At 37.8% G+C, this 23,531-nt stretch overlaps 1 protein-coding gene across 4 annotated transcripts; it reads right to left on the bottom strand.

Moving 5' to 3' along the window:
- Window positions 1–918: 918 nt before the first annotated feature.
- On the bottom strand, window positions 919–22,687 carry kidins220b (kinase D-interacting substrate 220b). Of its 4 annotated transcripts, none has more exons than XM_079888920.1 (30): window positions 22,495–22,687; window positions 20,214–20,367; window positions 20,020–20,118; window positions 19,039–19,137; window positions 18,829–18,927; window positions 18,591–18,692; window positions 18,228–18,326; window positions 17,781–17,978; window positions 17,582–17,680; window positions 16,117–16,215; window positions 15,937–16,035; window positions 15,668–15,845; window positions 14,542–14,706; window positions 14,164–14,343; window positions 13,828–13,993; window positions 12,641–12,792; window positions 12,251–12,540; window positions 11,973–12,113; window positions 10,463–10,700; window positions 9,626–9,714; window positions 9,157–9,301; window positions 8,033–8,195; window positions 6,810–6,988; window positions 6,165–6,385; window positions 5,158–5,283; window positions 4,283–4,315; window positions 3,155–3,292; window positions 2,972–3,070; window positions 2,159–2,389; window positions 919–2,071 (listed from the first exon to the last, which is right to left on the bottom strand). In XM_079888920.1, exons 2-30 carry the CDS (start codon window positions 20,343–20,345, stop codon window positions 929–931), a joined length of 5,202 nt encoding a protein of 1,733 aa, XP_079745046.1. In that variant the 5' UTR covers window positions 20,346–20,367; window positions 22,495–22,687; the 3' UTR covers window positions 919–928. The 4 variants fall into 4 exon arrangements, with proteins under 4 accessions (XP_079745046.1, XP_079745047.1, XP_079745048.1 ...); XM_079888921.1 differs by having other exon boundaries at window positions 4,283–4,312; window positions 22,495–22,646; XM_079888922.1 differs by lacking the exon at window positions 4,283–4,315 and having other exon boundaries at window positions 22,495–22,646.
- Window positions 22,688–23,531: the final 844 nt, after the last annotated feature.

Below are 23,531 nucleotides of genomic sequence, written 5' to 3' on the forward strand. Positions count from 1 at the left end.
TAGGGGCACAGAAAACAATTAGATTGTGTAAGTCGAATCTTGCCCCGAAAATGTATGCAAATTCCTTTAAAAAGCCAACCTCTGAGTCATTAAATAATTCACACACTCAAAGGCCACTCACAAGTGTTCAGGGTGTGGGATATAATTGTAATGCATGAACTGGTGCCACCCATCTGTAATTCAGAGTGCTAAAATAAGTTTGCTCTTAGCAAATCATCTCGTGGGAACACATTTCTGCAGTGTGTAGCCTACAGAACAGCAGAATGTTTATTTCAGTACTTTCAAACAAAAACTCAAGAAACATGGTTACTGTCAATGCAGGTTTATTTAATTTCATGTTGAAGACAATCATCACAAAACACGGTTTAGTTTTCAAGACGGCTGCCAATTGTACATTTAACCGCTAAGTAAGACTAACATCACATGTCATGCAGTTTCTACTGGCTAATTTATTACTGCAGTCTGACACATGCTCGTCACTGCTTATACTACTGTAACTACAGCACAATCACAGCATGCAGGAACACTCAATACAACACTGGATGCTCATATTCATACTTTTAATGGATTTTACACCAAGTTAAGGTAGCTTTATCATGACAAGGTACTACAGTATTTTCCATTACTGATTATTTTCCTACAGATGTGATTCCAAAATGCTTTATAGTCATTCAACTGGAGACATCAATATGTGATTAAGCTAATAATACTGTTTGAGAACTATACAGAACAATACAGAATATATAAACAATACAGAACTATAACAAGGTAGATGATGAGTGGGTGATGGAAAAACACTTCAACTACACTTCACATTAAAAAAAGGTCACAACCACTGTTACACATATTTAAGCATTACACCAAACATGCGTTGACACCACAAAACATTAACCAGATAAGACCAGACTGCAATAGATCCAGACGTCACCTACAGGATACTTTCTCGCTCTTCTCCGAAGGTGACTGTTTCAGAGGACACTTTCAGGATCTCAGGAGGATCTCCAGGGTTAAGTCCCCTCTTCAGATGCACCACACGGATGTTCTCATTTTGGGGAGTGGCGGAGGTGGTGCTGGATCCAGGAGTTATGATCACATCACTTCCAGTGGTCATGGAGGTGGTGTTGGAGCTATCTCTGGGTTGGTGAACGTTGTTTCCTTGTTGGGCGTTTGTGTTGTTGTTGAGGGTGGTGTTGCTGGGTGTACGGTTGAGGTTATAACTTTTGGAGGAAGGCCAGCTCTCTTCAGGGCTGCTGGCCAGAAGACTGCACTGGTCCTCTGAGCAGATGGACATGCGAGCGATTGCTGGGTCTTGGAGGCCACTCAGACTACTCGGCAGCCCTCGCTTTGGGGCTGAGTTCTCCTCGTCTAGCTCAATCAGATTAGCCCTCTCAGACTGTGACAGGTCGGCCTCTTCGTCTTGCAGGGAATGGTTGGGCGAGCTTTCATTGGAGCGAACGCCCGAGTCGGAAGAATCCTTCTTATCTGAAAGGTAATCCTTACCTTTGGATAGAGATCGATCTTCAGCACTGGAGGTATTGGGCTCAGGTTTCTTTCCATCCTTGAGCAGAGGGGCATTGTCTGACTCTTCAGACTCTTCGTCATCACTAGTAAGTTTCTGGTAGCGTAAACCACCGCCAGCCTTCAGCTTCAGATCAGCACCCTGGAAGAGGCTCACCTTCTCTGCAGACGTCTTGCGTCCCAGAAGGGACTTTGATGACCCGTGGTCAACCTTCTCATCCTCTTCTGTTATGGGATCTAAAGTGGCCGTGTCTGGCGAGGCGAAGTCAGTATTATCGGTCGAGGACTTGCTGCTCCCTCGTTTTGAAATGGATTTGCGCGAATCCTGGTCACCCCCATCCTTCTTCTTGTCCTCAGAGATGGATTGCATTAGCTGGGTAACAAAAGGTGGCACGGGCTTCTCCATTCCTACCTCAATCTGAGCCATGGAGGCAATGTATTCCTCGTAGGCATTGCGATACTCTGCCTGCTGCTTGTCTGTTAGCTTGCAAATTTCATTGGAGGATTCCTGAGAGTTGAGGCTGGACATGCTAGGTGTACGATGAGTTGTGGCCTACAGAAGACAAGAGATGTTGAAACAAATGTCTGAAATGTAATGGCTTGAAAAAAGGATTGCAAGAACCTGAGAAGAAACGCTTACCATCCATGTAGGGTTGGCTTGTCTAGGAGGCTCCTCCAAACCTACATTACTGAGCTCCTCAAAGCTGAGATTAAAGTTGTACATGGGTGAGGTGTCCGTGTTACCAGTTCCTCCGAGAGCGGATGCTCCCGTGTGTCTGCAAGGTTCCACATGGCCAACAGTGCTGCTGCCTTGCTCACTAGGAGCCTCCTCATGCAGGATCTGGCTCTCCACAAGACGGAGATCCAACACCTGCAAAACATCAACTTCATTACTCCAGTATCTAGGGCCAGTGTGAGAGTGTATGAGGCCTATTAACTGTACTGTACTATATCTTAAATTTCTTGATCATGTACATTGTATTATGTATGCCTCGCAAGCTTAAAAGTTTGGTTTTGTCTGAGATTTATTTGTGAATTCTGCTAGGTAAAATAACTTAACTGGATAACATGGATGAGGTTTTGTTAAATTCGCAAGAATGATGTGTGATTGTCTTAGGAGCATCAGTAAGAATGGTTTCAAAATGGCAAGCCAATCTGTAATGGTCAGCCATCTTTTTCCAGCAAAATGGTTTATGAACTTATGGCTATCCTGTTTCAAGCTATCGCATTTTTTTTGTATAAAAAAATTAAATGTATGTGTGTTACAAATGTATAATAATAAATAAATATAAAAATAACTGTAAATATTATACATTTAAAATGAGAAATTTTGCATTTATAATAAGAATAAGCAAATTACATTTCTACTTTTTCTGCCAGGGCCAATGAAAATGTTGCCAAGGCATATAGAAATCTGAAGTACTGTTTATATAAATCAGAGAAAACTACTCACCGTTGTCCTGAAAAGCTGCCAATCTCCAAAATTCATGTTCATCTCTTTCTTCAGCTCGTCAATGTTACATTGAGACAGAACTCGGCCATTTATGTTAGCCTGAGAAATCACAAAATCAGAATGTAGTGCAAAACAAGATATTTTCTTCTCAATGTACACTTTTTCTTCTTCGCAAATACACACCTTCTTAATAGTGGCTGTATACTGAGAAAGCAGGTTCTGGTCGATGCCGTCGATAAGTCTGACACGCTCACAGACAACATCTGTGCTCATTGAGCTGAGCAGCATCGATGGGGTGCCTGAGACCACAGAGGCAGAGCCCTGGTACACACACAACACAGAACTATTAGTACCACTCAACTACATCACAACAGTGTGCATATGAAAGATCTCTGAAGCCTTCAGACTGCTACCACAAGAGATAAACCATGCAGATTTTTAGAAAACAGTTGGAAGGGGTTGCAAAAGGTCTTGAATTCAAATTCAAAGAGAGGGATCAAAAAAGGTACTGCAGAGGAAAGTATGCAATGCATGTATTGCTGCCAGCAGGATTTCAAAGAGGCTAGTGCAAATCTAGAGTTATAAGATGGTAAGAAAAAGTTAGGGATACAGATAGTTGTACACAGAGTTTGTTAGCGCTGGAGTGTCATATCTACCACCACACTTAGCATTAAGTGTTATGTAGCTTTCAAATAGCTACGTCTAATTATAACAAAACCAAACATTGTGACCTACACTACATGGACTATAAATACAGATCTCTTGAAAGTCAGAGTGGCACCTGGGTTCTATACTTTTAAAGTTTTCTGACAGAATACTTAAAAAGTTTAGCATTCAGGCCACGCTTTGTGAGATGATAATTTCAATGGCTTTTGTGTAAATAGGCATCATTGAAACTGCATCATCACAACGGAAAGGGTAAAGAGACACAGATTGGTTTTCTTTCATTTTTTATGAGGACAGAAGCTTCACGGGGAAAAGTGAGAATTCTGGGGAAGGAGAAGATGTCAAGTTTAATGTGACCAACTAAACTGTACATGTTAGCATGTCACATGAGTAAATGAGCACTATGTGATGACAGTATTTTTTAATTGGCATATTGTACTTTGACTTTATATTAGGCATCTAATCTCAACTTAATTCCTCCTTCCCCACTGTGAGTGTTTAAAGAAATTTGTCCCATAGTGCATGCCGGGGTGTGAGTGTTTAGAGCTCTGGAGAGCGTTAGCATGTGTTTTTGCGAAAACGTGTGAGGAGGGGCAGCATTAGCAGAGCAGCAGAACTTAAGCCGAGTCTAAAAGGATTCAGTACCTGCTTCTTTTTCAAAGACGGTACCTTACCCTGCTTGAGGAGAGAGAGGAGAGGAGGGAAGAGACAAAGGAGGTGGAAATCGTGAGGGAACCACATTCATGTTGATGAAAGAAAGATAGAGAGAGCGTTTAAACTGGGAGCAAATTAGTCTTTTTTTTTTCAACAGCATGTGGGAACTGGTGGACTGCGAAAGCCTCCGGTGAACATTAAGGCAGCTGGTGCTTGACGTCACTAGTGAAGTGTATATTTAAACACTGGCACATTGCTTCTGTTCTCACACAAATAAAGCGTAAAATGGACTTAATGCCAAACACTAGGTATGAAGCACTTTCTATAAAAAGGGTACAAAATAGGGCCTAAAACTTGATTTTAAAGTTTTGTTGAGGGTTTGGGTTAGGGTTATAAAACATCCGAATTTAAAAAGTCAAAAATCAAAATGGTCAAAAATATGACATTGTTTGGGACAGGGCAAAATCTCTATTTAAAGGGGGCAGACAAACATTTGATCCATTTCAAATATTTGAAAAAATCTTTTAATGCTAATTTTAAGCTAACAGTTCTCACAGAAAAAAAACATGGGGTTTGCGCCATTTGTGCCTCTAACACACTACACTGTAAGAAAAAGCATCAAGTTTATCTGTAACATGAAAACAGTAAAAATAAAACGATAATGACACGTAAGACGAGTGAAGAAGAAACTTTAAATTCATGTTTATAAAAGGAAACACCTGCAGAGCAAAGTGGCACCATTAAACATTAGATGAGATAGAAAAGTATGCCAGCAAGTGAAACCCTAGCAAGAATATCTAACACTAGTGCTATGCTGTTATCTAAAACACCAAGTCTAGCAGCTTTTGTTCATGACTAGTACTTACAGGTCCAATGCTAGGGTCCTTGGGATAGCCAGTTTTAATGAATGGACGTGGAAGAACATGAGGAGGGAAGGAGCTGCCAGCGTATTGCTTGTACGGCAGCTGGTAAAGATGTTGGGGGAAATATGGCTGAGTGACCAAATGTGGAGGAAACAAAAGTTAGGGAATGAAAATTGAACAGAAAATCATAAATACTTGCAGGAATGTTCCAAGTTCAATACAAGGTAAATCAATAAACAACATTTATTGATAATTTCGACTTGCCCTTCCATTTTGAGAACCTTATTGTATTTTCCTTCTCTTTAAGAAAATGAATTCTATGGTATTTAACATTATGCCACAAATGCTGTCAATTGAGCTTAGCTTGTATTGAATCTGAAAGATTAATTTACATGCAAACATGAAAAATAATGAGGTGTCTAACACTCAATCTCTCTCACACACAAAAACACACATTCTCTCTAACAGGTACAAATGCTTAAAGAAAAATAAAGTTCATTAGGTGGAAATGTGCACAAACGTGTAGCCTCATAAACAGTTGTTTTTTTTTTTTTTTTTTTTACATCGGGGGCTGAACTTAAGGAAACAAGGCTGAACGCAAAAAAACTAAAAAATATAAATGAAGCTAAAATGAAGTAAAACAATAACTGAAACACGAGGACAGGGAGATGATTGAAAAATTGTCTGGGTGGGCATGTGGAAATGTTTGGCACTGAGGCTGGAATACTTTGAGAGGTGTGTGCTCATCCAAGGGACCTCCCTCATCTGTTAAATGAGCCGATGTGCCTGGTAGAGCTCAGCTCCCTGAGGAAAGTTACGTCTAAAACACAGCTGAGTCATCAATCTACACTTGACACTATTTATCCGTTTTAACTGAACCCAATTCACCACAAATGTCCCCCAAAGAGATGACAATAATCTAATGATATATTAAAACAAAAACACAGTTTCTGATTCAGTTTAACCTGTCAGAATTTTCTTTTGTGCGTTATTTGTGCTATTACACTCACCCTGTTGTAGAACGGGTGTTGTGGCCCAGCCATGCCGCTGAAATAGGCGCTGTGGGGCTGAGAAGACACACCCGGCAGGTTATACGGGCCGTTGTAGGAGGCAGTAGGGGAACAGGTCGAAGACTGCTGGCTGTAGACTGAAATAGGACGGACCTCCTGCAAAGGTAGCGTGGGATAGGTGACACCACCCATGTTCACCTGCTCCCGTGCAGCACGCACATCTGACAAGAGAATACGGAGATAGAAACTGTGAAATACATGCTTTACAACACACAGAACGACGGTGGAAAATATAAATATTATATGATCTTTTATATGAGAGGATTGCCATATTCACAAACCCGTTACCAAAATTTGGGAAGTGATCATTTAAATAAAGTTTAAAATAACTTTCTTAAATAAACTAAAATTCTTCGTTTAATACATATTTTGTAAAAATTAAATAAATTAAAATTAAGCCAGAATGATTAACAAACCAAGTTAGCAAATTTAGCCTAAAACATTATATTAATTATTTTAATAAAATAAAATGAAATACTGCATGAGCACATGGTTTAACCTACATCAAGGTAGTAATAGTATCAATAGAGGCCAGCTAATGTAGTTTGGAATCAAATGTGGTTAGTTTTGAAGAAAGATATTTACCTGCAATAATCTCTCTGAGTTTGGGATCTAAATTAACGGTGCAGGGGAGAAAGGTGCGGATGTCTCGAACCGCAAGCACTGGAGTACGGGAAGACAGGAACACCTCAAAGCTACGGACATCCCCATCTATCTCCAACAATGGCTCCACGTCTTTAGTTGTCGGAATATTCTTGGAGATCCTGTCAGGCAGTACGTGAAAGATACAACTTGAGAAACATGAGACAATACTAATATTTTAAGGTTTGTAAAAGTTACTTTAGCATGTGTGGAGCATCCATCACGTTTCCACTAAAACAATGCGGGCCTTGTGAGAATGACTGTTTTATCTGGCAAGGCTCGATGTAATTTATGCCAGGCTATGTTAAAACCAAAGACATGATGGTTTTACTGAAAATGAAAATGATGCTGATATAACTCAGCATTAGCAGCACAATATCTTCATTTCATTTTGTGTTTCTGGGGCACAAACTGCTTTAAGAGTGGAAGAGTGTGAAGACAGCCAGTATCAACACAATACAGCAATATTACTGATGGTTTGGACGCCAAACCTCTTCATAAAACCACAAACTTCATATGTTTTCACTTAAACAGACCTAAGGGTTTTCAAAAATGCTCTATAAAACCCCTCAAAATGTCAGAATACACCCAATGCCGCGAATGCATTTAATTCTCCCTTTATATTTGGGCACAACAAGAACTGCACAGTGATGGTACGCTGTGTGTAAAGTAAACATGAGTGCAGTCAGAACATTCCATAATCATTTCATATCCGACAACGACACAAGTCTTACATGAATGGCATCATCTGACTAATCACCATAGGGAAGCCTATCTAATGATCTGGGCCTGCTTTCCTTGGCTTCATCTGACATTCTGTGGCCTCCCATTATTTGTTTCCAGGAAACTTCCCAAAGGAGACATTTTTCTCTAGGACCCTAATGGGCTAACGAACAAACTACATGCAAAAAAAATAATAATAATCATACATGACAAAAACAAGCATTACATTGCAGTAGACTTTTTTGTACAGATTAGCAACGATCTCAAGTTGTTGATCTCAAAAGTTGTTGATCTCAAGTTTTTAAAAAAAAAAAAGGCATGTGTGATGTGTCTTACAATCTGATGGCATTTTGAAAGGGCTACACAACTACTGTGATAAAACCTGTGGTGAAAATTAGCATAGCATCACATGATAATTAAAATATTTCTATAAAAGCCCCTACCTTTCATTGATGGTTTTCAGAGTGTTCTGATCTGGGATGCCGTCTGTCTCTTCTAGGTACAGTATGAGCCAGGATGTACGATATGGCCACTGCTCAGTGAGGTTGATCCAGGACGCAAGCCGGTCCCAACTAAAACTTATCTGATTGGCCCTCAGCAAGCGGCCTAAACAAGAGGAGAGCATTTCATGAGTACTTAATGTTCAGATTTGCTGATTTCGTATCTAAAAAGTTCCTATTCCATTTTGGTGACTACATACACTATTGTTCAAAAGTTTGGGGTCGGCAAGATTTTAGAAATTTTTTTTTTGAAACAAGTCTCTTATTCTAACCAAGACTGCATTTATTTGATCAAAAATACAGTAAGATTATGAAATATTATTACAATTTATATAATAAATTTTATATTTTAATACATGTAAAAATTTAATTTATTCCTGTGTTATACTGAATTTTCAGCATCATTACTCCAGTCTTCAGTGTCACATGATCCATCAGAATTCATTCTATTATGATGTTTTGGTGCTTCTTATTATTATTATCAAAGTTGAAAACAGTTTTATCATTTTTGTAAAATAATTTTTTTATATTTTTGTGGATTTTTTTTAACATGATTTTCTGATAAATGTAAAGTTCAAAAGAACAGCATTTTTTGTAATATGTCTTTACTGTCACTTTTGATCAATTTAATGCATCATTGCTGAATAAAATTATTTTTTTAAAATCGTACTGACCTTAAACTTATGAACGTTAATGTAATGCTGAAACTTTTGTGACTAGTTTTGCCTCTTTAAAGTGACATATTTCAGAGTAAAACAGATATTCAAAAAGAAAAAAATAGGGTCAATAAGAAAAAAAATAATAATTTGGATTGTGAAAGGTGGCCGTGACTAACCAGACTAAACAGACTAAAACAAGACCTAAATAGCCGTTTGGTTAACATGATCTAATAGTTCAAGTGACGTCTGCAGAAATGGAAAGTTATTTCAGAGCAAGAGCAAGTTACTTCATTTTTATTAAAGATTACACCGAGAATTTATTTTCTTTGTAATAACATGCAATGATAAATAATTTTATAAACATGATCAAATCTGATTTCATGTTGACCTTAAAGCGTGAATGCTGACCTGTGACTGAAACAATGTTGAGCAGTCTCCTCATAGTCTGAGGGCTGATGTCACTGAACCAGTCCTCAGTGACGAGCAGTTTTGTGAGGTCAAAGGACATCTGACGCGTAACTGACCTCTGCATCTGTCGACGGCGATAAGTATCCTGAGGAGAGATCAGCTAGATTTAAATCAACAGCATCAAGGAATACAGGGAAGGAAATGTCAAGGGAAAAATTTGGAAACATTTTATGATATGACCACATCATATGGTGGAACATTACTCTCATTGGATTAGTCAGACAAACTGCACAAGCGTAGACCATGGGATTGCCAGATAGGATGAACAATTTAATTTGTCTTTGGAGTAAAAGTCATCATACTATTGTAAACATCAAATAAAATTATTATCATATAACTTTGAATCATTTTCATAATCCCTAATTATTATCATATAAGTAGCTCTCTGACAGCATATTTATCAGCTTACCCTGCGGTTAAGTGCCGTTTTACTGCCAAACTTGGTCTGGTCGCCCAGGCTGTTCTGGGACAACTTTCTGTCCAGCTCCTCATGCCAACCTATATCATTAGAAAATGTTCAGAAAATGGCTTTGCGATTGGTTGTGATTTTTGTCATGCATCATTTTACTTTCAACGAGGATAGAAAAACTACTTTGAAAGTACATGTTAGTCAGAACAGGGTTAGAGCAACCATTATTGGTTAGACAATATGTTAGCATAAAACACACAATATATTTGGCATACACTACTGTTCAAAAGTTTGGGAGCAGTAATTTAAATAAAAAAAATATTGTTCAGCAAGGATTCATTACATTGATAAAAAGTAAAGACATTTATAATGTTACAAAAGATTTCTTTAAATTAAACACTGTTCTTTTTAACTTTCTATTCATGAAAAAAATACTTGAATACTAAAATAATATATCATGGTCTCCACAAAAATATTAAGCATCACAACCGTTTTCAACATCGATAATAAGAAATGTTTCTTAAGCACCAAATCATCACATTAGAATGATTTCTAAATTCAGCTTTGCCATCACAGAGATAAATCACACTTTAAAGTATATTAAAATAGAAAACATTTATATTAAATAGTAAAAACAAAAATCTCAATATTACTGTTTGTACTGTATTTTTGGTCAAATGTATGCAGCCTTGATGAGTCATCCTAAAAAAAGACAATTAAAAAAACCTTACCGACCCCCAACTTTTGAACAGTGGTGTATATCAAAACACTGTGAAGACTAGTTAGTTGAAACAATAGTCGTTTTATTTGCCCCTCTTATCCGATGGTAATACAAACCCTCAGAGTTCCCAGTCTCTCCATTAGCAGGTGCTGGCGCACACATCTTCTTTGCACTGCTGAGGCCGCGGCTGTTGAGGAAGACGGGCAGGTGGACAATGTTGCGCATGTAGTCATGGCCGTTGATGTTGGAGTCACGCAGCACGCTATTTAGATTCTGGTTAATGGCTTTAATGATGATGTGAGGATCACTGGCGAAGACGGAGATGAAAGGACCCTTGGAGAACAGCACTCTCACCTGATCAGAAGGACAATTTTGATAGGTTTTTGATATAGGTGATTTGCTCAACACTAAAAACACATTTTATAGAAATGACAGGTGCCATCTTAAAAATGAACTCAATCTAATTGACTTCACATGCACTAGATTCTCAATCAGTATCCAAGTATTTCTTTAAATGTATGATCGCATCCTATTTAGAATAGGTCTGCTGAGTCTTGATGCAATTGACTAACTGGATATGGGATGCTGCTGGTTACCACTAAAACAATGGTTCTGTTCAGTCTTTGTAAGACTAGCAAAAAAAAAAAACAGTTCTAGGAGACCATTTTCTTTTCAAAGAATTTAAAGGTGCTCTAAGCGATGTTGGGTGACGTCACTTCTTGTTGACCCTTCACGACCCTCCCTCCTCCTCATCCCGTCCCCTCTCCCTCCCTTCCATGCTTCCTGAAAGGCTTTTCCGATGTAAATTCAGGACTTTGTGCGTTCCTTCTCCTTTTCCCTCTTCTTTGCTATTTGTTCATCGGAGCGTCGTCTCTTTGGTCGTGTGTCGGCCATATCAAAATTCAAGAGAATAATACGTTAGTCGTTGTCGTTGTCTAGGACATCTCTCCTCTAGCTAACTTCCCTCTTCATGCTTCTCTCTCCTCCACTCCTCACACCCCCCTTCATGTGCATGCGCACTAACCCCCCAACCCCCACCCCCAAATCATTCTTGTTGGTTATTGGCTGGAACACTGTTTGTCTACAGAGACCGCGTTTTTTTACAGTGTGTTCAGGGGACAGACAGCTAGCGGATAGTGAGGAGATGTTTGCTGTATGTGACAAAAAATGATTCAGCCTAAAAAACGCGTGACACCGCTTAGAGCACACCTTTAAACAGCATAAAGGCATCGCTGCACGACAAATCTGATTTCAAGTTTTGAGAGAGATTTCATGGCTGACAACCAGAAATAAATGGATGATGTTTTCACAAACATTTACCTTTACATTTCACAAACTAACTATTATAGTATTTATTAATATTTTGAAATAACTTTTATTTTAAATTTTTCAGTTGTCATTTTAATTTTTTTAATTTTTTAAGTGCTTTTGTAATTTTTATAATTTTTTAGCTATATTTTTATTGCATTTTTATTTCGGTTCTAGTAATTTAATATTACTTTAGTACTACTGCTTAAACTTACTTTATTTCAGTTAATTGCCAATGCATTTAAATTAACGAAATTAGTATCTAATAGTTTTATTTAACATCAACAACATGTTTTGCGCAAAACTGTTGGTGCTCACCGTGTCTAGCATCTGTAGCACTTTGTCCTGTTCACAAGAGTCCAGACCATCAATGATGACCACTAGACGTGTCTGGTTCTGGGTAAAGCCATCTATAGTCTTGGCCATCTTAGCCATGAGCTCCACTTCATTCTTCAAGACCTAAGAAAAAAGTATTAAAAAGACTAAAAATGTCAGAATGGGGGTCATTATGTTAACATATTCACCTTTTGTGACACTGTGTATAAACACCACTACGTAGCTCTGTGTATAGGTTAACCAGAAACCTGTCAACTAACCTTCATAAAGCCCTCACTTTTCAGCTTGTGCATCTTGTTGGCGGCACTGTGCAGCCTCTTCCTCTGAGAGTTCAGCACTGAGTCTGTCACCTGCCACCAGGTACGACAGTTAAGCAACAGTGCCAATCCAACAACACTCGCCATGGAAATCAGCACTGCGTTCACTGTCTGGTTTTGCCCATCCACCTTGAAGACAGCCAGCAGGGCCATCCCCACGATCAAGCAGCCCAGGATGAAGAGGAAGATGACAAAGGATGGGATGCAACATGTCTTTTTCCACTTCTTTTTACCTAAGGGTAGACACGGTCACAATAATAAATTAATGTTAATATATATATATCAGTTGCCCTATAGATCCTGTATAGTCGTGAATGGTTAGGTGGCCTTTACCTTGAGTGTCCTCAGTTTTGAAGACTCTAAAAAGTCTGGTGGCCAAGAAGCCAAACTCTCTCTCACAAGCATCCGAGAGAGTAGCGATCATTTCAGCCATGGATGTCTCCCCACCCACACTGGATAACCTGTTATAGTCTGTGAACAGAAACCTGACAGAAAAAAAGTGTTAATTAAAAACACTCATGTATATATGTATATTTATGTATTGTGACAGGACAGCTGCCTCCCCCTTATTATCACGCCACCCTGTCACTTAAATTGCCAATGTGTCTGTCGTTTGCTCCTCCCACCACAATATATATATATATACAGCTCTTGAGCAGAAAATGGCAAATGGGACACTCTAAAGTCTAAATTTTTTACCATGATTTGAGACAAATTTTGCAAATACTAAAAGATTCCTCTGATTCTAGGCTAAAATCTGAAGTCTTTGATCGTTAGTTTGACATGTTCACCGACAGCTGATTAATAACCATTGCGATCAAATTTTAACTTCCAACGAAATTCTGGCAGTGTCAGAAGATTTGACTCACAGTCCTGCAGTGTGACTTCTCCAACGACGACTGTCAAATTGTCTTTGTTTTTCAAGACAAGCTATGACCAAAATTAACGTCAAAGATTTCTTTGTAGCCACCATTTCAATCCCGAGTGTAATGCAGCTCACTGTCACCGAACTTGTCATTGATTGATGATGTAAAACTCTGCACAAGTTTTCTTGTGCGTCCGTTTTTAACGCGTCTTGACTGTCGTACAGTCTGACATTCATGACAACTGAGATCTTACAGTGACATGACTTATGGCCCGTGCCAATCATCATGTTTGTACAGTCTGACAAGCAACAATCGTAAAGGACTATTATAAATCGCACAGTGTGCACCCAGCTTAAGGCAGGGGTCCCAAACTCAGTTCCTGAAGGTCAACAGCCCTGCAGAGTTTAGTCCCAACCCTGCTCCAACACGCATACCTGTAGTTTTCAAAGAATCCTGAATGACTTGATTAGCTTGATCAGGTGTGTTTAACTAGGGTTGAAGCTAAAATCTGTCAGACTGTGGCCCTCCAGGAACTGAGTTCTGTACCCCTGCCCTCTTGTGGAAATCAAGGACACACCACATCCACTCTTTAGGACAGGTCACAGGAGCTCATTTTAATGGTTTTACAGTTTTATGCAGAATGTGGGCAATTACCTGACAGGCAGTGCACGGGTGGTCTGTTCCGGCAGCTCTGGTGGGTTGACGAACATGAGTTTGAGCAGAAGCTCCAAGTATCCAATGTGTCGGGCCAGACGGGTGCTAATGACCCATGCCCAGTTCCAACTCTCACCCTCACGCCTGCTCCCAAAGTACACAACCACTGTGTAGAGATACAGAATATACACACATTCACTCATTCACAATACCTTTCAAGGGTTATTAATTGAATTTTGTTTCATTTGATATCATTCATAACTCAATTATGACCAAAAGTTCAGATTTTTTAAGAACTTATGTTGAAACACTGAATAATGGACCAGTTTTTCTTACCAAAGAACACATAAAGTAGTGCTAGGATGCTTAGAGAGATGGAGATAGCCAGCTTGGGATCCACAGTGAAGCCGAGCACAAGCGCTACAGAGCCGCACAGCAGGACAGATAATAACACAACCAACCAGGAAAACTGGAACAACGGCTCCACCTGCTGACCTGCAAATGTCTTCATCTCATCTGAGAAAGAAATATGAAGATTTATCCACCAATAAATATACACCACATGCAGCGAACTGAACTCTAATAAACATTCCAAGCTCAGAAATAGCTAAAAAGCTAAGTGGGTACGTGCTGTACATGACTAAACTTTGCTTTAAAATATCCTTTTCAGGTCACTTTCCTTGTTTAACTTGAGTGATTTTAAATAACGCTCACCCTCTAGTTTCTTGAGCAGGAAGGACTTGCCACTTCCCCACTGGGCGTACAGACCCACACAGATGGGCGGCTGCATGGTGGGCTCACTCAAGATGTCTGCCAAAGCACTGCTGTACAGGTCATAGCCCAGCATGTCCCCATCTGACTCTGTGGGGGACAGATGTCCTAAAGGGGACAACATAGAGAGGGGCAAAAATACACACAGGTCATTCATAACATACACAGTGAATGTAGCATAATTTAATGCTGACATGCAACTAAAGTAATTCTAAACATATGTGTACTTATTAAGATTCAGAACTACAGAGAACAAGTCTCTGGTTATTGTAGATCAATAAGACTGTGGACCACAAAGTGGACAATAAAGAAACAAACATACAATTCAACCTGTTTGGTCAGATTCATGAACAAATTACTCTTACGTGTCAGTTCTTTTTATTTAAGTGAACTAATAACAAAGTGCAACTACAGTGCAACTTCATTGCCAAAATGAATGACTCTGAGTCGGTTCTTTAAATGAACAGTTTAAAAATATGAGTTAATGATTTGAAAAGTCTGAAAAACTGCCCTGTATTTGCAGAGAGAGAATTTATATGCAAGCAAAAACATTATAACTGAAATAAAGCCAAATGTATGAGAATTTAATCAAACACAGAATAAACTCAAATGAATCAGAATGGAATTAAATAGAATCTTGTGAATCAGAATGTGATTGAATCAGGAAATCTGTATTGATATTAGGGCTGTCAAACGATTAATCGCGATTAATCGCATCCAAAATAAAAGTTTGTGTTTACATAATATATGTGTGTGTATGGAGTATAATTATTTTCTATATATAAATACACACACATGCATATATATTTAAGAAAAATGTGTTATTTATATATAAAATATTTATATATAATATAAATATATATACACAGTATATACATGCAAATATTTCTTAAATATATACATGCATGTGTGTGTATTTATATATAGAAAATAATTATACACCGTACACACACATATATTATGTAAAAACAAACTTTTATTTTGGATGCGATTAATCGCGATTAATCGTTTGACAGCCCTAATTGATACCCATTCCCAATGATGAGTATTAATCTAGTCCCAGACTTACGGGCTCCAAAAATCTGGGTGAGGATGCTCTTCTGGTGACTGCAGTCGATGTTGTAGGGTGTCTCTCCAGCCTTGTTGGGCCGGTAGAGGAGACGGCCATCTTTAGGGTTACGGAGGAGGAGCTCAGCCAGCCTGCGGCTCCGTCCACGTATGGCGATATGAAGAGGGGTGTCCCCTTTCTGTAGCCAAAGAGAGCAGAGACTTAAAGTGCAATATTGTCTCATCATGTTAACGTAAATTATGTACATGAAATTGTGACTGATGTTTTACCTTGTCCACTGCAGAGACTTTGGCCCCTTTGTCCAGCAACAGCTCCACTATATCTATGTTTCTCATCTTGGTGGCTTTAATTAGTGGTGTCTCAGAATCCTAAATACACAAAAATACAGACTCAAGACCAGCTCATAACAGTAAAACAATCTCTTGAACATGAATCTTTATGTTCTTTACTTTAGTGGTGGTCTCTGTGTCTGGATTGCACTGCAGTATGTCTCTAACCATGGTTGCATTGCCTTTCTCTACAGCCCAATAGAGAGCAGTCTTATTCTCCTGTAAAAAAAAACAGTATAGTCATTTCAATTTCCCATAACTTTTATACATCTCTCATTTGGTGTTTATAGTAGGGCTGCACGATTAATCATTTAAATCCTGATCACAATTTCTGCTTTTCTCGATTAATTAAGCATAATCATTTGCGATATTGAACCGCTGGTAATGAGCATTTCAATTATCTTGCACTGGAACCAAGCCTACACAAGCTTTTAAACTTGGGGTTGCCAGATGTCAAATGTCTGAATCCCCCAATCAGAGCTTTTCACTTAAATGGATTATTATACATTTTCCAAACAGTCTTTGGTCATCTGATACATCAACAAACAATTATGTTGGAGTTTACTGATCTCCACAGCAATATTCTGCTCAAATAAAAGTTTAATATAGTCAGTATTTCCTCACAAGGCCTCGACTACATAGTTTGCAAATGTGTTTGCTGAATAAATGCTCTTATGCTACAAAAATAATAATGCTCTGTGCTACAAAATAGTTGTTGTTGTTTTAATAATAAAGACATTAACATAGTTTGTAATTATTGGAATGAATAAAAAAAATGAAAAGAGTGTGTTAATGTATATGATAAATATATTAAAGCAAACTAGGTAAAATTAGAGATGTATCTGTTGTATTGGAACTGGCCAGTTTTTGCTCCAAACACATGATCGGCAACCGGACATTTTTATTTTTTTGGACCGATCTCTGTTCCGGTCTGTTCCCTTTAATGTTAATAAAACAACCAAAAACAAAGAGAAAATCACTCACTGCTCTGAGAACTTTAATAGTAGCTTTAATAAGTATCAATGTATAATTTATACAGTGAAGTCTATGTAGTGTTTTATTTGTATATTTGTTCATTTAATTTCTTTCTTGAATGCTTCTGTTAAATACACCCATTGTGGCTGAAATAATAAAGCACTGTTTATTTCATTTGTATATTATATGCTGTGTATATGTAATGTGTATTTTTGTTCTTATCTTTTAATAACAAAGAAAATAATGACAAAGATTTGTATCTTCGCCACTTTGGCCTAAATGTCTAAATAGGGACTATGTTTAAATAGGGACATTAGTTTGGCTGTAATGCTCAGTCACTTGCAAAGTAGTAAAACCAACATGAAAAAGAATTGTGATAAAATCGTGATTTTCCAGAAAAAAATTGTGATGTGATATTTTTGCCATATCGCCCACCCCTAGTTGATGTTCTCTTGTTTTGTACTTTCATTAAAGTGCAATAATTCTGATGAAATGTAAAAGGAAAATTCTTAATAATCACGATTATAATCGAAATAATCGTGATCATCTGTTTAACCATGCAGCCCTAGTTTAAAGTATTTTAATGCATATGATGTAACAGGCATGTTACCTGGCCTCTAATGTCGATGTCTGCATACTTATGCAGCAGTGCCCTCACAATCTCAACATGCCCACCTCTCACAGCTCCAATCAGCACAGTGTCTCCACTCTAGAGGTTTAAAACACAACACACAATGAAAATACTTTCTCATCCAGTACGTCCGTTTTACAATATCCGTTTGTAAGGTTTATTGTGAGCTTCAACCCACCCTGTCTGGGATGTTGACGTATGTGCCGGCATCGAGCAGGTCCTGCACAATCTCAGTGTAGCCCTCTTTAGCTGCGATCATGAGAGCTGTGTTTCCATCCTTATCAGTCATGTTTACATTGGGGTTCCTCTTCAGAAGCTCTTTAACCACCTCTGTGTATCCGCCCTTCACAGCTACGATCAGTGCCGTCATGGAGTTCTGAGTGGGAAAGATGAACAAAATAAGACAAACAGTCCCTCTGGCTACTGATGTAATGCTTCTAAATCAGCAGTACATCAGTTTTTCTAGTTAAAACAAAAGCTCTAAAATATTTTATGCGGTAGAAATTAAGGGTAAAAAAAGATTTATTTATCATTATCCAGTAAAATCACAAATTGGAAAAGTCATATGGCCTTTGAAAATTGTTGTGGACAAATCGGAAAGGCTGAGTGAATGATGAGCACATACCGCCCCCTCCTGGTCAACATCAGCTCCGTTCTCCAACAGGTGCATCACGCAGTCATAGTGGCCCTTTCTAGCAGCCCAGATCAGTGGGGTGGTGCCATACTAAAAGTACAAAAAGTAAAAAATGCTGGTTTAAAGTTAAATATGCTGGTATTTACCTTTAATATTTTTACCAGTAAAATTATTAAATTAATATTTCCAGTTTAACACAAATTAAATCTATCAACAGCAACTGCGGCATGCTGTCGATTACCAGAGAAAGTAATGTTGACTTTGGCTTATAAAAACAGAGCACTTACAATGGAAGCTTGTTTTCGACTCGGAATATTCATTTAATCGCAGTTAGGCAGGATTGGTTTAGCTCACCTTATCAGAGCAGTTGACTTTAGCTCCATGCTCCAGCAAGAGTTTCACAATCTCTGAATGGCCTCTACCGGCTGCCCATATAATGGGGTAGACGCTGTATTGCTAAGGTAACCACATCAAAAGTATGATCAATTTTAATCAACGATTGCATATATTACATTTGGATTCATTATATGATTTGTATGTCTGTGCTTATCTCATATGTGGAAAGGCAATTGATAAGTTTTTGCATCTTTACCAGTCCAGTAGTGATTGGGTTTGCCCCAGTGTCCAGCAGGATCTTGGCCACCTCAACTCTATTTTTATATGACGCCCAAGTAAGGGCGGTCCAACCCCCCTGCACGACACAAAGCCACCTCATTAAATTGATAACGTAAGAATGTGTTCTTTTTTAAAATGTGATTATGGTACTAAATAAAGCAGATGTATTCCTTTTTGATTTTCTCACCGAGTCTCTGTGCTCAATATAGGCACTGTTTTCCAGCAGCTCTTTCACCACCTCCACATGCCCCTCTTTAGCTGCAGAGATCAGCGCGGACCAGCAGTCCTATCAGGGAAAGGCACAAAGATGGGTCGCTATGGAAACTATTGAACCACTGGCAATGTCGCCATGGGAACAGTGATGGATCTACACTACAAAAGACAGCCCTATGGCACAGTTATAATGGGCACTTCACCTTATACAGATTATAAATATATAACAAAAATAAGTCTGAAAATAAAATAAGGATATAAACAGGCTTCAGGATATTGAATAAATAATAAAGGGAAATGCTATGAAGATGACTGCTGGTGTTAATAAAGTAAAAAGGGACCAATTTTACCAAATAAAATCAGAATAAAATCAGAAATTCATGTGAATTTTATAATTCACAAGACTAGATCACTATAATACATATATAAATAATACATACATATATATATATATATATATATATATATATATATATATATATATATATATATATATATATATAATATTGTATTAATTATTTGATCATAGTAGATGTCACAAACTATTTTCCTATAACATTATAATAAGCTGCTGATATATGGCTATCCATAATATGAACTTTGATATACCATAATGTGTAACTTCGGTCACACTTTAGTTTAGGGTTCAATTCTCACTATTAACTAACTACAAACTATGACTTTTGCCTCAATTAACACCTAATTACTGCTCATTAGTAGTTGGTAAGGTAGTTGTTAAGTTTAGGTATTGGGTAGAATTAAGGGATGTAGAATAATGTCATGCAGAGTAAGGCATTAATATGTGCTTTAAAAGTACTAATAAATAGCCAATATCCTAGTAATATGGATGCTAATAAGCAACTAGTTAATAGTGAGAACAGGACCCTAAACTAAAGTGTTACTGTAACTTCCTACCAACTCTTATTGTAAAGCAGTTATGTGAGCATTTTCTCACCACATCATCCAAGTTGACGTTTGCTCCCCTTCGGATGAGCTCTTGAACAATCTCAAGACTGCCCTGCTCCGAGGCCAACATCAGAGGAGTCTGTCCATTCTGTCAACGACACAACGAGAAAGACATATATTTGATATATTAACAATGTAGATGAACATCTTAAATCATGTTTGACTTTTTTTGATGCAACTTACATCGCTTCGACCATCCACCTCTTTGAACTTATCTAGATGGGCTTTAACAGCAGACAGATTTTCTTCTTCCACGTAGCTGAAGAGGTTCTGGATGGCCAGAGTGGTCATCTTGATGGAGGTTGTGGTGTCCATGATTGCCAGTACCTAGGACACCCTGAGTAGAAACTCATTTAGTCACTTTCAGTACATAAACTGTGAACAGAGACCTAAACTTCATATCACAATAAGTTGTTGGAGGATGAAAGAAAAAATATTTATATGAAACTCTTTGAGATTAAGTGCTAGAGATGTTAAATTGAGTTTGAATTCATGTGACAGGTGATACCAGAGCATTTGTTCTCAGTGCAGGCCCAGAACAGACGCAGGCAATGGACTTTAAATGTCATGAGAAAGGAGGCTGGCACAGATAAGCATAACACAGCATAACATTCATTTTGCCCAAACATCTCCACAGACACACTCACTAATAGGATTTCCCATTTCCCAGAGTTATGTTGAAAATCTAGGTATGCCTTTTGAATTGCTGGTCAAATTTACCATAATTGGTTTCCATGCAATTCACCCAAAATCAATTGCTACCAAAAAATAAATAAATAAAGATTTAAGAAAAAACTGATCTTTTTTTTTTTACAAAATTGTAGCTTGTCGGTCCAAAAAAAAAAAAAAAAATTATGACCTTTTGTGTAATGTCAACTTGTAGTGATTATTTGCACACTGAGGTGCAAATAACAACAACTAAGAATAAATATCATGTACTTTGTATGAATAGCCTAGTATTTATTGCTATATGTACTTGGTGTGTAACTAGCCTCTACCTTTTTGTGTCTGGTTCTCAAATCTTTGACTTCGTGAGGGTAAACATATTAGTTTTTAACAAGCTACAATAAAGGTTTTCTGTTTTTGTTGGGGTTTTGTTATTTTGTTTTTTTACCTGACTCTCTTTGCTGTTTTTCAAAGTGCTGAATTGCATGAAAATTTGGTGAATCGATGAAGGCTAATCAAAATGTGCAGCCTTTCAAAAACACATTTATGACCCTAAATGACAAAAAGTCACAAAATGTATAGTTTGACCAGTGTTTCAAGCAGTTTAAAAATCGAGCGTAGATCAAACTGACCTGCAACAATTTGCTAGTGCAAATAATTGTCTAGCGAACAGACAGCATACTCTAATCGATTGCTCAATAGACCACAAACCAATGCAAATATGATTATATTAATATAGATATTTTACAGCATTTGACCATTATTTGATGTGCGCCAGTATGTGACCCTCAATTTAACCTTCAACACAGGCTGTATAAAAGAGGGGTGGGGGAAACAGACGGGAGCAACAAACAAACGGACAACAACAAAGAGAATATGGCAGCTGACTTAGGAATCCAAGCAGCTTTCAAAGCTCTATCTATGAAACATGACACCAAAGTTATTCTTATAAACCACTATGTGACACAATGCACCCAGCACAGCGTCACACTGTCCTCTGCTTGTGTCTGAATGCCTGCAGATTGCTGGCTGTGACTTCTGTCTGTCTGCTCTGGAATGGCATCATGCGTTATTTATGGCGACCAAGAGTGGTTCACACCTAGTCTACACAACAAGATGCTGAGATGATTGACAGACCCTGCAGACATCAATTATAATGGTGGATAGCACACTATATTACATACATTAAACTAGATAGATAGATAGATAGATAGATAGATAGATAGATAGATAAATAGATAGGATAGATAGATAGATAGATAGATAGATAGATAGATAGATAAATAGATGGATACATAGATAGGCTAGATAGATAGATATATAGATAGATAGATATGGCTAAAAATAAATAAATATATATTGTGAGATAAATGGGACCTGGGTGAAGAAGAGTCCAAAAACAGTAACGTTACATTATATCTGCATGGTAATGCCTATTTATTCTGGTAACGTTATATTTGACTAAATATTATTGTACTTTGATATTAAAGAATGTATTTCTAGACATAAATAGGACGGGCAGTGTGTCTTGTCGACATATCTGCATGTTGATGTACTGCCTCCCTATGAGAGACTAGCCAATTAATCCCCATCAAAACAACCCTAAACAGATTAACCTTATCAGTATCACATAAGCATTACAAACTGCGTTACATATTATCCGCTGTGAATGTTCAAATACGCTCAATTCTACAGCTTGATGCTCGTTACTATCCAGCTTATGAACTGTCAATCATACGCGGCATCAACGGACAAAAGCGATTTAAACCGAACGTCTGCCTTCAGCTACGAGACGTACCTCACAGAAAAGAAACGTTGAAATGCCCTGCTGTCAGAAGATCCTTTTAGAGATGCGTATTTCTCTCTTGTTTTTCGGTCTACGGAGCTTCTTTCTTCCTATTCACCATCTTTAACAACAGCCATTTTGAAGAAGCGAAGCGCTGCGCGAGCGAGCGAGTCTTCCCGGGCGAGTCCCTGACAACACACTGTCTGACGTCACCGCTCAGCACATGAACGCACGTGATAGTAAATTGTGTGATATAAATATATGTGTGTGTGATAGTTTAGTGTACAGACTAGTTATATATACACATACTGTTATATATAATGTTAAATTTAATGTCAGTTATATGTTACTAATATTGGGGGGTTATGTTACATTACACAGTAGTTGTAGACTAGCCTAGTCATTGTTATTATGGATATAGTCTTATGTATTTTATCCTCCACTTGCTTTTATTCTTTCTCAGTGCATCAGTCTATGAATGTTTCTTCAACTAGCCTATATTGAAACCTTACCCTGTGACCTTTCAGAAAATAAACTTATAAACATAGTTTTCACACTTTCACTAGTTTAATGTCCAACAGTGTCATTTGCAAACCAAAAACATGTAATTTCCACCTAAATTATGTGTTGTGTTGTGTTTGATGTCATTCTGTGGCCAATGGCCAACTTCTTTGTTTTGCTATTGTTAAGGCTGATTTCATGGCTGACTTTTATACCCTAAATACACAAAAATGCATAACTTGACAAAAATAGATATTGATTGTAAAGATTCTGTTCACAGTGTGATACTTTTGCATACATAGTTACATAGTTATGTTTGCCTGTAAAGCACTTTGAGAAAGCAACTTTTAAAGGTACTATATAAAATAAATGTATTATTATTATTATTATATTTAACTTGATTTTTCTTTTCCTTCACACATCACATATCATTACAGCTCTTCCCTGATATGCTTGTCTCCAAAGTAAAAATCTGCCCCTGGGACATAAAAAGTGATTGTAGTGCAAGTAATATCCCTATATCATGTCAGCAAGATCAAGTAACTTAT

This window comes from Squalius cephalus (assembly GCF_949319135.1).
Source record: "Squalius cephalus genome assembly, chromosome: 12".
Taxonomy (NCBI): Eukaryota; Metazoa; Chordata; class Actinopteri; order Cypriniformes; family Leuciscidae; genus Squalius; species Squalius cephalus.